Genomic DNA, 15,856 nt, shown 5'->3' with positions numbered 1-15,856 from the left:
GCCAATCAGTTGTGTTGTGACAAGGTAGGGGGGTATACAGAAGATAGCCCTATTTGGTAACAGATCAAGTCCATATTATGGCAAGAACAGCTCAAATAAGCAAAGAGAAACGACAGTCCATCATTACTTTAAGACATGAAGATCAGTCAATATGGAAAATTTCAAGAACTTTTCTCCACATCAACTCTTCAGAGGAGACTGTGTGAATCAGGCCTTCATGGTCGAAATCCTGCAAAGAAACCACTACCAAAGGACACAAATAAGAAGAAGAGACTTGCTTGGGCCAAGAAACACAAGCAACGGACATTAGACCGGTGGAAATGTATCCTTTGGTCTGGAGTCCAAATTGGAGATTTTTGGTCTTTGTGAGACGCGGTGTGGGTGAACGCATGTGTATGATCTCTGCATGTGTATTTCCCAACATACAGCATGGAGGAGGAGGTGTGATGGTGTGGGGTGCTTTGCTGGTGACACTGTCTGTGATTTATTTAGAACTCAAGGCACACTTAACCAGCATGGCTACCACAGCATTCTGCAGTGATACGCCATCACATCTGGTTTGGGCTTATCGGAACTATCATTTGATTTTCAACAGGACAATGACCCAAAACACACCTCCAGGCTGTGTAAGCGCTATTTTACCAAGAAGGAGAGTGATGGAGGGCTACATCAGATGACCTGGCCTCCACAATCCACGACCTCAACCAAATTGAGATGGTTTGGGATGAGTCAGACCTGGAAAAGCAGCCAACAAGTGCTCAGCATATGTGGGAACTCCTTCAAGACGGTTGGAAAAGCAATCCAGGTGAAGCTGGTTAAGAGAATGCCAAGAGCATGCAAAGATGTCATCAAGGGAAAGGGTGGCTATTTGAAGAATTTGTTTAACACTTTTAAGACTTTTTTGGTTACTACATGATTCCATATGTGTTATTTCATAGTTTTGATATCTTCACTGTTATTCTACAATGTAGAAAATAGTAAAATAAAGAAAAACCCTTGAATGAGTAGGTGTTCTAGAACTTTTGACCGGTAGTGCAGCTATATAGTGTCTGCTGGGAAACGAGCCAAGTGCAGTCACTGCAAGGTACCTGTATCCTTCTCAATTCATTTGGAAAGGAGATATACAGTTTTGGTCTTCACGTTTAAGACGGAATGCAGATGTACTTTTTGTGAGTGCAAATACACTGTACTCTTATTAAAAAGGCAAATTGCCAATTACTCAAATCCTACACATTTTACTGTATGTGAAACTGCATGCAACTTTATGCGGTCTGCAACAGAACAAATCGTCACTCCTGTTCTAATCTAAAACCCTATCAGCCGCGGAACATCTTGCAGACTCGGGATCTGAGCAGCGTCACATTGTATGTCGGGGACAGGAAGTAGAATTACCTGTAGCCATTTCAGGAAGTCTTCCTTCTACAGAAGCCATTCATCACACACTCTCTCTGATTGGATGATTCTGGCACCCTCATCATCTCAGGACTTATTGCTAGGAACGGCAACATGTTTGTCCAGAAACAATAGACGAGAGATTAGAAAACATCAACACATGCTGCGGAATAGAATTCTACTTGACAAATGTTGCCACGTTACGAAGTAATAGACTAGCACACCGAGATGGAAGCTTTTTTGTGTGCAAGTTTTGTTTTTTCATATGAACTTTCTAGTAACTGCCAAGAGGTGGCCCTCTTTCCTGTGTTTCAACTGTGGAGCAAAAACCATGAGTCTCAGTGGCAGATAAAGCAGAGGGAAGTGAGAAATACATGATCGGTAGTAACAACATGAAGTCAAATAGGACATCATTCACAGAAATAGAGAAATATATTTACTTGTCCATGTAGTTCTGTCGGCAACATAATAATGACCCAATTAATGGAATAAAGTCAAGAATCAACAGCTGCCATTTTCGTATCTATACATATCCCTCTATGCGTACCCAAGTAAAACAAGATGACAAAATATTGAGGCTTGAGTGGCATAAATACACATACATCTTACAAACACACATGTCATGGTTGTGTACATTTTCTGAGAAACTGGCACTTTTTGAAAATTGCACTTGTCAGACATGTTTCAATAAGGCATATTCTAATATTCACTAACTAAATTGATTGTTTCTATAACATGTGTGTTATCTTTAAAGTGGCAATCAGCAGTTGAAACAATAACAAAGCTGCCTCCCCACCCCTGGTTCAGTAAAAAGCTGAGGGATGGGACTGGAGAAATGGAATCACTTTCAAATTCATGGACAGAGATATGGATGCAACGATTGACCATCCATGATAAAAAAAGTATAATTTTAACCATGTTTTGAGGCTATATAGTGTCTGTTTACATTTGATTTGTTTACAAATATTGGAGTAAAACAATCCTATATTTTGGTTTGTGATGGGGAACGACAGTCGAACTAAGCTGGTGAGGCATTTATAAGTTATGTTCTTCAAGAATCGATGGGTACATATCATTAATGTATGAGTCCAAAAATGGATGTAGCAAATGCTGATGGCCCCTTTAAGGTGCTTCCATAAAGTAGCATACAGTACATTTCTAGCTCTATTTGTCTTTCCTATAAAAGGCTGGTCTGGTATATATTCCCCTGAGGAGGTCATTCAGGTCCACCTCCCGCTGACCCCTCTCTGTAGTGAAGTACATAGTAGTCGTGGACGTACATGAGCACGGCGATTGGCTGGCCAATGATGAGAGAGAGCCATACGGCTGCGTTGCCATAGTTACCTCGGAGAAAACGCGCCACAAACCAGGCCAGCGGAAGCTGTAAGCCAAGGACTCCATTTAGTGAGTAAACAAACACAACATTCATTTTAATGAGTGAAAAACACCACCAGTAAATTACTTCAGACAATAAACTTTTTAATTTCTCAGTTATAAGATCTCACCTGAGCCATCATGCCCATAAAAGCCCATGGCCTCAACATCTTCAGTGGAACACTGACCAGGTACTGTGAAGACAACATCAGCAACATTAAGTTTTAGTTTTCAAGAACAGTTTTCAACACAGTCGTCATCTCCTTTATCCACAGTGAACAGGAAAATAATGTTTCCACTCCAGACAGCTAACCTCTGGAATGACACCTGAGGTAACAGACAGACAGCTAACCTATGGAATGACACCTGATGTAACAGACAGACAGCTAACCTATGGAATGACACCTGAGGTAACAGACAGACAGCTAACCTACGGAATGACACCTGAGGTAACAGACAGACAGCTAACCTATGGAATGACACCTGAGGTAACAGACAGACAGCTAACCTATGGAATGACACCTGAGGTAACAGACAGACAGCTAACCTATGGAATGACACCTGATGTAACAGACAGACAGCTAACCTATGGAATGACACCTGATGTAACAGACAGACAGCTAACCTATGGAATGACACCTGAGGTAACAAACAGACAGCTAACCTACGGAATGACACCTGATGTAACAGACAGACAGCTAACCTATGGAATGACACCTGAGGTAACAGACAGGTAGCTAACCTACGGAATGACACCTGAGGTAACAGACAGACAGCTAACCTATGGAATGACACCTAGTTTGTACAGGAAATAAAGGTATCTGAGGTAACAGACAGGTAGCTAACCTACGGAACGACACCTGAGGTAACAGACAGACAGCTAACCTATGGAATGACACCTAGTTTGTACAGGAAATAAAGGTATCTGAGGTAACAGACAGGTAGCTAACCTACGGAACGACACCTGAGGTAACAGACAGACAGCTAACCTTTGGAATGACACCTAGTTTGTACAGGAAATAAAGGTATCTGAGGTAACAGACAGGTAGCTAACCTACGGAACGACACCTGAGGTAACAGACAGACAGCTAACCTTTGGAATGACACCTAGTTTGTACAGGAAATAAAGGTATCTGAGGTAACAGACAGGTAGCTAACCTACGGAACGACACCTGAGGTAACAGACAGACAGCTAACCTATGGAATGACACCTAGTTTGTACAGGAAATAAAGGTATCTGAGGTAACAGACAGGTAGCTAACCTACGGAATGACTGCTGGATGACTATCAAGCCTCGCCTCATTGCTCTGAGTGATGGGGAGCTGACAGAACCCTGCTGTGTGACCCTCTGATCTACAGATCCCAGTCTCCTGATCCCTCCTGGCATTACTCAGGGGTTTGTGTGTGTATGTGTGTGTGTGAGAGAGTGTGTGTGTGTATGTGTGTGTGTGTGTGTGTCTGTCTGTATGTGTGTGACACAAGGATCCCTCCTGTCATTACTCAGGGGAGAGGGGGAGACTGGTGTCCCGCAGGGCGCTGTGGTGCTCCGCTCCTCTCTGCTCCGCTCGCTGTCCTCTGAAGGTCAGCGTTTAAAACAGCAGCAGCAGCCCCGTTTGTCTGTCTGTCCGGGATGGGGATGAGGAGAGGGAGGGAGCCGTATCTCTGTGAACCTGCTGACTGAACAGGCTCCTCACCGTACACTGCTCTTATCTCCTCCTCCAGAAGCACAGCAGCCTGATATGGCCTTGTGTTCCACTCCTTTCCTCCTCCTCTCATCCCAGCTACACTAACGTCCCTCCAACACTGACCTTCGTCAATGATGAAGAGTGCTGGATATAAGCCAAGTGCACCCACGTGTGTGTGTGTGTTTGTATGTGTGTGTGTGTGTGTGTGTGTGTCTGGACAAGTATTGCCACTGTGTAGTATAGCCACGGTGTAGTATTGCCACTGTGTAGTATAGCCACTGTGTAGTATAGTCACTGTGCAGTATAGCATAGCCACGGTGTAGTATTGCCACTGTGCAGTATAGCCACTGTGTAGTATAGTCACTGTGCAGTATAGCATAGCCACGGTGTAGTATTGCCACTGTGTAGTATAGCCACTGTGTAGTATAGTCACTGTGTAGTATAGCCACTGTGCAGTATAGTATAGCCACTGTGCAGTATAGCAGAGTCAAAGTGTAGTATTGCCACTGTGTAGTATAGCCACTGTGCAGTATAGCATAGCCACGGTGTAGTATTGCCACTGTGTAGTATAGCCACTGTGTAGTATAGTCGCTGTGTAGTATAGCCACTGTGTAGTATAGCATAGCCACTGTATAGTATAGCATAGCCACTGTGTAGTGTAGCCACTGTGTAGTATTGCCACTGTGTAGTATAGCCACTGTGTAGTATAGCATAGCCACTGTGTAGTATTGCCACTGTGCAGTATAGCCACTGTGTAGTATAGCATAGCCACTGTATAGTATAGCATAGCCACTGTGTAGTGTTGTCACTGTGTAGTATTGCCACTGTGTAGTATAGCCACTGTGTAGTATAGCATAGTCACTGTGTAGTATTGCCACTGTGTAGTATAGCCACTGTGTAGTATAGCCACTGTGTAGTATAGCCACTGTGTAGTATAGCCACTGTGCAGTATAGCCACTGTGTAGTATAGCCACTGTGTAGTATAGCCACTGTGTAGTATAGCCTCTGTGTAGTATAGCCACTGTGTAGTATAGCCACTGTGTAGTGTTGCCACTGTGTAGTATAGCCACTGTGTAGTATAGCCACGGTGTAGTATTGCCACTGTGTAGTATAGCCACTGTGTAGTATAGCCACTGTGCGGTATAGTCACTGTGCAGTATAGCCACTGTGTAGTATAGCATAGCCACTGTGTAGTATTGCCACTGTGTAGTATAGCCACTGTGTAGTATAGCCACTGTGTAGTATAGTCACTGTGTAGTATAGCCACTGTGCAGTATAGTCACTGTGCAGTATAGCCACTGTGCAGTATAGCCACTGTGTAGTATAGCATAGCCACTGTGTAGTATAGCATAGCCACTGTGTAGTACTGTCACTGTGTAGCATAGCCACTGTATAGTATAGCATAGCCACTGTGTAGTATAGTCACTGTGCAGTATAGCCACTGTGTAGTATAGTCACTGTGCAGTATAGTCACTGTGCAGTATAGCCACTGTGCAGTATAGCCACTGTGTAGTATAGTCACTGTGCGGTATAGTCACTGTGCAGTATAGCCACTGTGTAGTATAGCATAGCCACTGTGTAGTATAGCATAGCCACTGTGTAGTACTGTCACTGTGCAGTATAGCCACTGTGTAGTATAGTCACTGTGCAGTATAGCCACTGTGCAGTATAGCCACTGTGTAGTATAGTCACGGTGTAATATAGCCACTGTGTAGTATAGCCACTGTGTAGTATAGTCATTGTGTAGTATAGCCACTGTGTAGTATAGTCACTGTGTAGTATAGTCACTGTGTAGTATAGCCACTGTGTAGTATAGTCATTGTGTAGTATAGCCACTGTGTAGTATAGCCACTGTGTAGTAGGCACTTTGTAGTATGGCCACTATGTAGTATAGTCACTGTGCAGTATATTCACTGTGTAGTATAGCCACTGTGTAGTAGTCACTGTGTGTATAGTCACTGTGTGTATAGCCACTGTGTAGTACTGTCACTGTGTAGTATAGCCACTGTGTAATATAGCATAGCCACTGTGTAGTATAGCCACTGTGTAGTATAGTCACTGTGTAGTATAGCCACTATGTAGTATAGTCCCTGTGCAGTATATTCACTGTGTAGTATAGCATAGCCACTGTGTAGTATTGCCACTGTGTAGTAGTCACTGTGTGTATAGTCACTGTGTGTATAGCCACTGTGTAGTATAGTCACTGTGTAGTATAGCCACTGTGTAGTATAGTCACTGTGTAGTATAGCCACTTTGTAGTATAGCTACTGTGTAGTATAGTCACTTTGTAGTATAGCCACTGTGTGTATAGTCAATGTGTAGTATAGCCACCGTGTAGTATAGCCACTGTGTAGTATAACCACTGTGTAGTATAGTCACTGTGTAGTATAGCCACTGTGTAGTATAGCCACTGTGTAGTATAGCCACTGTGTAGTATAGCCACTGTGTAGTATAGTCATTGTGTAGTATAGCCACTGTGTAGTATAGCCACTGTGTAGTATAGTCATTGTGTAGTATAGCCACTGTGTAGTATAGTCACTGTGTGTATAGTCACTGTGTGTATAGTCACTGTGTGTATAGCCACTGTGTAGTATAGTCACTGTGTAGTATAGCCACTGTGTAGTATAGTCACTGTGTAGTATAGCCTCTGTGTAGTATAGCCACTGTGTAGTATAGCCACTGTGTGTATAGTCAATGTGTAGTATAGCCACTGTGTAATATAGCCACTGTGTAGTATAGTCACTGTGTAGCATAGCCACGGTGTAGTATAGCCACTGTATAGTATAGAGATTGTGTAGTATAGTCACTGTGTAGTATAGTCACTGTGTAGTATAGTCACTGTGTAGTGTTGCCACTGTGTAGTATAGTCACTGTGTAGTATAGTCGCTGTGTAGTATAGTCACTGTGTAGTATAGTCACTGTGTAGCATAGCCACGGTGTAGTATAGCCACTGTATAGTATAGAGATTGTGTAGTATAGTCACTGTGTAGTATAGTCACTGTGTAGTATAGTCACTGTGTAGTGTTGCCACTGTGTAGTATAGTCACTGTGTAGTATAGTCACTGTGTAGTATAGTCACTGTGTAGTATAGCATAGCCACTGTGTAGTATAGCCACTGTGTAGTATAGCCACTGTGTAGTATAGTCACTGTGTAGCATAGCCACGGTGTAGTATAGCCACTGTATAGTATAGAGATTGTGTAGTATAGTCACTGTGTAGTATAGTCACTGTGTAGTATAGTCACTGTGTAGTGTTGCCACTGTGTAGTATAGTCACTGTGTAGTATAGTCACTGTGTAGTATAGTCACTGTGTAGTATAGTCACTGTGTAGTGTTGCCACTGTGTAGTATAGCCACTGTGTAGTATAGCCACTGTGTAGTATAGCCACTGTGTAGTATAGTCATTGTGTAGTATGGCCACTGTGTAGTATAGCCACTGTGTAGTATAGTCATTGTGTAGTATAGCCACTGTGTAGTATAGTCACTGTGTGTATAGTCACTGTGTGTATAGTCACTGTGTGTATAGCCACTGTGTAGTATAGTCACTGTGTAGTATAGCCACTGTGTAGTATAGTCACTGTGTAGTATAGCCTCTGTGTAGTTTAGCCACTGTGTAGTATAGCCACTGTGTGTATAGTCAATGTGTAGTATAGCCACTGTGTAATATAGCCACTGTGTAGTATAGTCACTGTGTAGCATAGCCACGGTGTAGTATAGCCACTGTATAGTATAGAGATTGTGTAGTATAGTCACTGTGTAGTATAGTCACTGTGTAGTATAGTCACTGTGTAGTGTTGCCACTGTATAGTATAGTCACTGTGTAGTATAGTCGCTGTGTAGTATAGTCACTGTGTAGTATAGTCACTGTGTAGCATAGCCACGGTGTAGTATAGCCACTGTATAGTATAGAGATTGTGTAGTATAGTCACTGTGTAGTATAGTCACTGTGTAGTATAGTCACTGTGTAGTGTTGCCACTGTGTAGTATAGCCACTGTGTAGTATAGCCACTGTGTAGCATAGCCACGGTGTAGTATAGCCACTGTATAGTATAGAGATTGTGTAGTATAGTCACTGTGTAGTATAGTCACTGTGTAGTATAGTCACTGTGTAGTGTTGCCACTGTGTAGTATAGCCACTGTGTAGTATAGCCACTGTGTAGTATAGCCACTGTGTAGTATAGCCACTGTGTAGTATAGTCACTGTGTAGTATAGCCACGGTGTAGTATAGCCACTGTGTAGTATAGCCACTGTGTAGTATAGTCACTGTACTGTCATGCAATAACTATCTGTGGCCTTTAAAGTCTAATCTGACTAGCAATCTCAACAATTATGAAACTGTAGTCTGATAGAATGCAGGATTTCTTCACAAATGGTATACATACTGTATATAGTCATTGTCTGATGAAAACCTTGTAACTACATGTTTTGTTGCCAATTTAAATTGTTTTACATTTATTGAAAGTGGTATCTAACCTCAATGTACTCTGAACATTTCATGTCTTTAGAATCAAGAACATTCAAAATAGCTTCTAAATGGTCATAATTCTATATTCGTTGATGGAAAACATTTTTTCTTGTATTTTCTCTTTGAAAAGTTGTTTTGGCGATTGAATGTTTGGGTCAGACTGTGATGATATGAGCTGCAGTGGCAGCAGAGCATCCTGGTTAAAAACCACCTGATGAAGCTAACACTCTGTTTCACTTCACAAGGAATAGTAAAGATGAGCACAGCGGTCGGTCTGCTTTCACCCAGCTAGGAGCAGAGCACCTTACCTCATGAAAGAAGGCTGAAGCCAGGAACACTGCTGATTGGCCGAGCCACTTACTGACTCCACTCTTCAGCAGGGGCTTGTAGAAGTGGCTTTGGGAGAGAGAGAGGGAGCAACACAGGAGGAAGCATATCAAACACCTCATGGCAGCTACCAGCTCACAAATCCCCAATACATCCTCAATACATTTCTGCTCAGTATCAACCTCCATTCCACTGATTCTGTACCACTGAATCATTTATAGGATCTCAATGTTAACATACAGTATACTATGTATAGAATACATTGCATCTACTCACCGAAGGCACCATTTGTGTACTGGAATATTCCAGTTTTGCCAAAAGTATGTGATGGTCTCAGAGTTCCTGCAAGAAAGGGAAAAGTCTCCTAGTCATGTGAAGTGATGTATTTTACAGTGGTACATGCTATTGATATTTTACTTGTGTACATCTCAAATGATCACTTCTCCTTCTTAGTAACATACTGGCAATAAACAATGGAACGTAAGAAAACAGACTGTATTCATTTCACCTACCACCAGTCTCTGTAAAACTCTCGGTCTCCAAATTGCAGCAGCTCAGCAATAAAGTTCAAGGACGAGTGGAAGAACCAGTAGAAGAATATCAACCAGAGAAGATGATTGGGCACCTGATGGGAGAGAGAAGACAGGGGAATAATACTGTGTCCAGGACAACATAAAACAACAGTAGAACAACGGAACGGCCCAATACAATGTTTATGTCATATCTCTCAAGGCCCAAGGTTACTATCAACCATGTTACCATGACCGCATTACCCCGGTGTTCTCTTGTGTACTCACGGCTAGTCTGAGTAGACGCTCCATCATCATAGGCAGGTCCATATCCTACAGGATCAGGATCAATGAAGAAAGAGAGATTGTATTGATAGAGAAGAATAGTGAAAAAATCTTTAAATGTAAATCACAAATGTCCCAGTAATCCTACTTTACCTCCAATGGCTTCATAGAACTCTGAATAATGGGTATCATCCACTGGAGGCAAATAAGAGACCGATGAGGTGAATAAACAGCACAAATCATAAATAAAATGAGGTGCTTATTCTCAATAAATACATGTAGTCACTATACATAAGTCAATGTCAGGAGAAAACATACCTGCTGTGTTAATCCCACCAATAACTGGGTGAAGAACAGCTGGGAAGACAGATGATTTGTTTACTTTTAGCATTTCTCCTCTAAATCAAACAAAGATACTGTGTGTGTGTGTGTGTGTGTGTGTGTGTGTGTGTGTGTGTGTGTGTGTGTGTGTGTGTGTGTAGGAAAAACGCTGTCTGCCTTTTATCTTTGGATAAGTCTTGGGACCAGAGTGCACATCTCCACAGTCGACCAATAACCAAGCTAATCTTCTAATGGAGGTCCAGAGAAATTCACAATGGAACTTGACATTGTTAAATAAGATACTTCTATTTGTTCTATCCATGTTTGCTGTAGATGACTGTGTCAGATCGTATTGAAGAGAATAGATCTGATGTTTGCTGTAGATGACTGTGTCAGATCGTATTGAAGAGAATAGATCTGATGTTTGCTGTAGATGACTGTGTCAGATCGTATTGAAGAGAATAGATCTGATGTTTGTTGTAGATGACTGTGTCAGATTATATTGAAGAGAATAGATCTGATGTTTGCTGTAGATGACTGTGTCAGATCGTATTGAAGAGAATAGATCTGATGTTTGCTGTAGATGACTGTGTCAGATCGTATTGAAGAGAATAGATCTGATATTTGCTGTAGATGACTGTGTCAGATCGTATTGAAGAGAATAGATCTGATGTTTGCTGTAGATGACTGTGTCAGATCGTATTGAAGAGAATAGATCTGATGTTTGCTGTAGATGACTGTGTCAGATCGTATTGAAGAGAATAGATCTGATGTTTGCTGTAGATGACTGTGTCAGATCGTATTGAAGAGAATAGATCTGATCTGATATTTGCTGTAGATGACTGTGTCAGATCGTATTGAAGAGAATAGATCTGATGTTTGCTGTAGATGACTGTGTCAGATCGTATTGAAGAGAATAGATCTGATCTGATATTTGCTGTAGATGACTGTGTCAGATCGTATTGAAGAGAATAGATCTGATGTTTGCTGTAGATGACTGTGTCAGATCATATTGAAGAGAATAGATCTGATATTTGCTGTAGATGACTGTGTCAGATCGTATTGAAGAGAATAGATCTGATCTGATGTTTGCTGTAGATGACTGTGTCAGATCGTATTGAAGAGAATAGATCTGATATTTGCTGTAGATGACTGTGTCAGATCATATTGAAGAGAATAGATCTGATGTTTGCTGTAGATGACTGTCAGATCGTATTGAAGAGAATAGATCTGATCTGATGTTTGCTGTAGATGACTGTGTCAGATCGTATTGAAGAGAATAGATCTGATGTTTGCTGTAGATGACTGTGTCAGATCGTATTGAAGAGAATAGATCTGATGTTTGCTGTAGATGACTGTGTCAGATCATATTGAAGAGAATAGATCTGATCTGATGTTTGCTGTAGATGACTGTGTCAGATCGTATTGAAGAGAATATATCTGATCTGATGTTTGCTGTAGATGACTGTGTCAGATCGTATTGAAGAGAATAGATCTGATCTGATGTTTGCTGTAGATGACTGTGTCAGATCGTATTGAAGAGAATAGATCTGATCTGATATTTGCTGTAGATGACTGTGTCAGATCGTATTGAAGAGAATAGATCTGATCTGATATTTGCTGTAGATGACTGTGTCAGATCGTATTGAAGAGAATAGATCTGATGTTTGCTGTAGATGACTGTGTCAGATCGTATTGAAGAGAATAGATCTGATGTTTGCTGTAGATGACTGTGTCAGATCGTATTGAAGAGAATAGATCTGATGTTTGCTGTAGATGACTGTGTCAGATCGTATTGAAGAGAATAGATCTGATGTTTGCTGTAGATGACTGTGTCAGATTATATTGAAGAGAATAGATCTGATGTTTCTGTATCTCTAGAATGTGCTCCTTCACATGGGGCTAAACAGGAAGTTGTACATCTTATTTTATACTCATAGCACAACATTGGGAAATAACCAGTAGGACAAAGCCGTGATAACATCAACTGTTCAATCTAGTTTACAGAGTATGAAGCAGCGTACTAACAAACCAATGCAAAAAGGGTGATTGGGGACAGAACTCACCATCTCAAAAAGCCTCCTTAGCAGGAAGCTCATTCGAATCCGTGGAGACCGGGGGAAGTTTAATTCATAGCAGAGGGTTGGTGCAAAAACAAAATAATACAAATCTAAAAACACAAGAGAGATTAGAAAGAAAGAGGGGAGTGAGATAAATTAGAAAGAGAGAGACAGGAGAGAGAGAAAGAGAAAGAGAAAAAGAGAGGAGATAGAGAAAGAGAAAAAGAGAGAGGGGAGAGAGAGAGAGAGCGAGCAAGAGGAGAGAAAGAGAGAGTATTATTATAGTCTGATATAGCTCCAGTAGCAGGCTACAGCAGGATAGGTTGAGGCAGCAGTGATAAGAGTGGGGTCTGCTACAGCAGGACCTGGGTTCAAATACATGCATTTGACAATTTGTTATTTAAATAGGTTCTGTGTATTTGAGTATTTTCAAACACAGCCGAAAACAAGTACTTAAAACAAATATTTTAATGGTTATTTGTAAAAACCAAATAGTCGACCAAGTTGTATTTTAAAGTATTTTCTAATACTATTTCAGATTATATTTTCAAAAACATGGGTTAAATGCATGGGAGTGTATTTGAGTATCTCCAAATATATTAAAATACTTGTTTTTTCAAATAAAAGTTATCTGAATACTTGTTTTGAAACGTTATTGAAATACCTGAAATTGTATTTGAACCCAGGTCTTGGTCTACCTGGGATGGAATGTCCAATCTCTACTGACCTCTGAGGGTGACATTTCCAGGATAGGAGACCTGATAATCCTGTCCACTTTCCCTAGACCGCGGTATAGAGGAACCTGTAGAGGAGAGTACTAGCCATGTTAAGTCAGCAATTAAACATATATGATTCTCACAGTCACAATCACTCTACTTAGAGAACAGCTTCTTGTGTACAGTCAACCAGCAGGTGGCAGTGCAGCAGTTAAGGAGCGATGTGGATTGTAGTATTATGTGTGTGTGTGTGTTAATGTTTATGTGTACATTTTCACCAACAGGAAAACGGTTTCCATTAAGGGTACATATACAAACACTCAGCATCGCCGCCTATGAAAAATTAGGTCACAGTTGCCATTTCCGTGGAGGCGAATCAGAAATCTCATTATTAAGCCCTTTATTAGTAGTCAAAGGTCAGTGTAGAACCCAGGTGACACAAACTCTCTAGACAAAGCAACTCTGGGAGTCAAAGGTCAGTGTAGAACCTAGGTGACACAAATTCTCTAGACAAAGCAACTCTGGGAGTCAAAGGTCAACGTAGAACCCAGGTGACGCAAACTCTGTAGACAAAGCATCTCTGGGAGTCAAAGGTCAGTGTAGAACCTAGGTGACACAAACTCTCTAGAAAACGCAACTATGGGAGTCGTCACAGTAGAGCTTATAGGATGAGGGTGAGGGAGCGGGCCAGGCTACGGGCTTTAGCATGGGGCATAGAGGACTGTGGAGACTGAGGACTTACATGAGAGGGAGCGGGCCAGGCTGCGGGCTTTAGCATGGGGCATAGAGGACTGTGGAGACTGAGGACTTACATGAGAGGGACCGGGCCAGGCTACGGGCTTTAGCATGGGGCATAGAGGACTGTGGAGACTGAGGACTTACATGAGAGGGACCGGGCCAGGCTACGGGCTTTAGCACGAGGCATAGAGGACTGTGGAGATTGAGGACTTACATGAGAGGGACCGGGCCAGGCTACGGGCTTTAGCATGGGGCATAGAGGACTGTGGAGACTGAGGACTTACATGAGAGGGACCGGGCCAGGCTGCGGGCTTTAGCATGGGGCATAGAGGACTGTGGAGACTGAGGACTTACATGAGAGGGACCGGGCCAGGCTACGGGCTTTAGCATGGGGCATAGAGGACTGTGGAGACTGAGGACTTACATGAGAGGGACCGGGCCAGGCTACGGGCTTTAGCACGAGGCATAGAGGACTGTGGAGATTGAGGACTTACATGAGAGGGACCGGGCCAGGCTACGGGCTTTAGCATGGGGCATAGAGGACTGTGGAGACTGAGGACTTACATGAGAGGGACCGGGCCGGGCTACGGGCTTTAGCACGGGGCATAGAGGACTGTGGAGACTGAGGACTTACATGAGAGGGACCGGGCCAGGCTACAGGCTTTAGCATGGGGCATAGAGGACTGTGGAGACTGAGGACTTACATGAGAGGGAGCGGGCCAGGCTACGGGCTTTAGCATGGCTCATCTCTCTACACCACTTGTTCACATCTTTGTAGGAGTAGAGCTTCAGGAAGAGGACGGTGTACACTCCCAGAGCAGACGCTCCACCCACTGAGGACAAGGAAAATGTGCAATGTTAAATATCAGCAATATTTGCCGTTAGAATTCACAGTCAATCCTATTAAGGGTTGTATGCACAACAGTACAATACATATTATCCATTAAATGGAGTTAATGATGTGGGTGTGGGTGGTTGTAAATGATCTTGATGTGTAGTAGCACAGTGCGTTATGTAGTATATTTAAGCAATAAGGCCTGAGGTGGTGTTGTATATGAATCCATATACCACGGCTAAGGGCTGTCCTTAGGCAGTGCGTGGATACAGCCTTTAGCCGTGGTATATTGGCCATATATAACAAACCCCCGAGGTGCCTTGCTATTATAAACTGGTTACCAACATAATTAGAACAGTAAAAATAGATGTTTTGTCAGACCTGTGGTATACGGTCTGATATACCACGGCTGTCAGCCAATCAGAATTCAGGGCTCGAACCACACAGTTTATAATATAGTACAGTCAACTTGAGGTATTCAACATGCATATCACACTGTAGAACAGAAAATAATGAAACCCTCTGATTCCCAGTTAGCGAAGACATTATCGTTGATGTGTAGTTAACAAACAGGCCCTAACAAGAAGCTGAGGAATGCTGCCCACCTGGTTCTTACTGTCCTTCTCTAGGGCTATCCATATATGTCAACAGTTACAACACTCACCATCCTCTCCTCGTCTATCACACAAGATGAACGACTGGGAACACAAAGTCCACTCACTTTGAACCAACTACCAGCGCTACCGCCCGAGGTCCAGGGAAACCTGGCAAGGCCCCCAGGTCATTCTAACAGACTAGTACTGCTTTATCAACAGCGGCCATATGCTGCATGGAAATGGGCCGTGCTGGTTACCTAGTAGATGGCATGGGCACAGAGAGAGAAAGACAGAGACTGTCTCCCTCGCCAAGAGGAGCATCCGTGGCCCTCTCCCCTGACCTTGATGTATAAACAGTAGCTCTGCATGAGGTACACGAGACAGATGGTACATCTTTGTCCGTTCCCGTGGCGACGGCAGATGAGGAGAGAGAAAGACTTTCAGGTAAGGAAGGATACTGTAGCTACGCAGTCAACGTCCAGGGAAAGATGATCTGATTTGTGAGAGGTAAAATTAAGATCTTAAAGACACTAAGACACAAGACCTTCCTATT

At 42.5% G+C, this 15,856-nt stretch overlaps 1 protein-coding gene across 2 annotated transcripts in view; it reads right to left on the bottom strand.

Annotated features, from left to right (window-relative positions):
- Positions 1–1,815: 1,815 nt before the first annotated feature.
- Positions 1,816–15,856, bottom strand: part of LOC139387362 (diacylglycerol O-acyltransferase 1-like) — a 48,230-nt gene continuing 34,189 nt past the window's right edge. Inside the window, exons 7-17 of one of the 2 annotated variants that reach the window (XM_071133497.1) lie at positions 14,577–14,705; positions 13,146–13,220; positions 12,425–12,528; positions 10,356–10,394; positions 10,191–10,232; positions 10,041–10,085; positions 9,756–9,868; positions 9,520–9,585; positions 9,225–9,312; positions 2,898–2,960; positions 1,816–2,773 (exon numbers count right to left, since the gene is read on the bottom strand). In XM_071133497.1, coding sequence (XP_070989598.1) covers positions 2,609–2,773; positions 2,898–2,960; positions 9,225–9,312; positions 9,520–9,585; positions 9,756–9,868; positions 10,041–10,085; positions 10,191–10,232; positions 10,356–10,394; positions 12,425–12,528; positions 13,146–13,220; positions 14,577–14,705 — 929 coding nt within the window. In that variant the 3' untranslated portion in view covers positions 1,816–2,608. The remainder of the gene's footprint in view (positions 2,774–2,897; positions 2,961–9,224; positions 9,313–9,519; positions 9,586–9,755; positions 9,869–10,040; positions 10,086–10,190; positions 10,233–10,355; positions 10,395–12,424; positions 12,529–13,145; positions 13,221–14,576; positions 14,706–15,856) is intronic. The other variant, XM_071133505.1, reaches the window with a different exon arrangement.

This window comes from Oncorhynchus clarkii, chromosome 3 (assembly GCF_045791955.1).
Source record: "Oncorhynchus clarkii lewisi isolate Uvic-CL-2024 chromosome 3, UVic_Ocla_1.0, whole genome shotgun sequence".
Classification (NCBI taxonomy): domain Eukaryota; kingdom Metazoa; phylum Chordata; class Actinopteri; order Salmoniformes; family Salmonidae; genus Oncorhynchus; species Oncorhynchus clarkii.
Note: the sequence above shows the minus strand (reverse complement) of the source record. Positions and strands in the feature narration are given on the sequence as shown.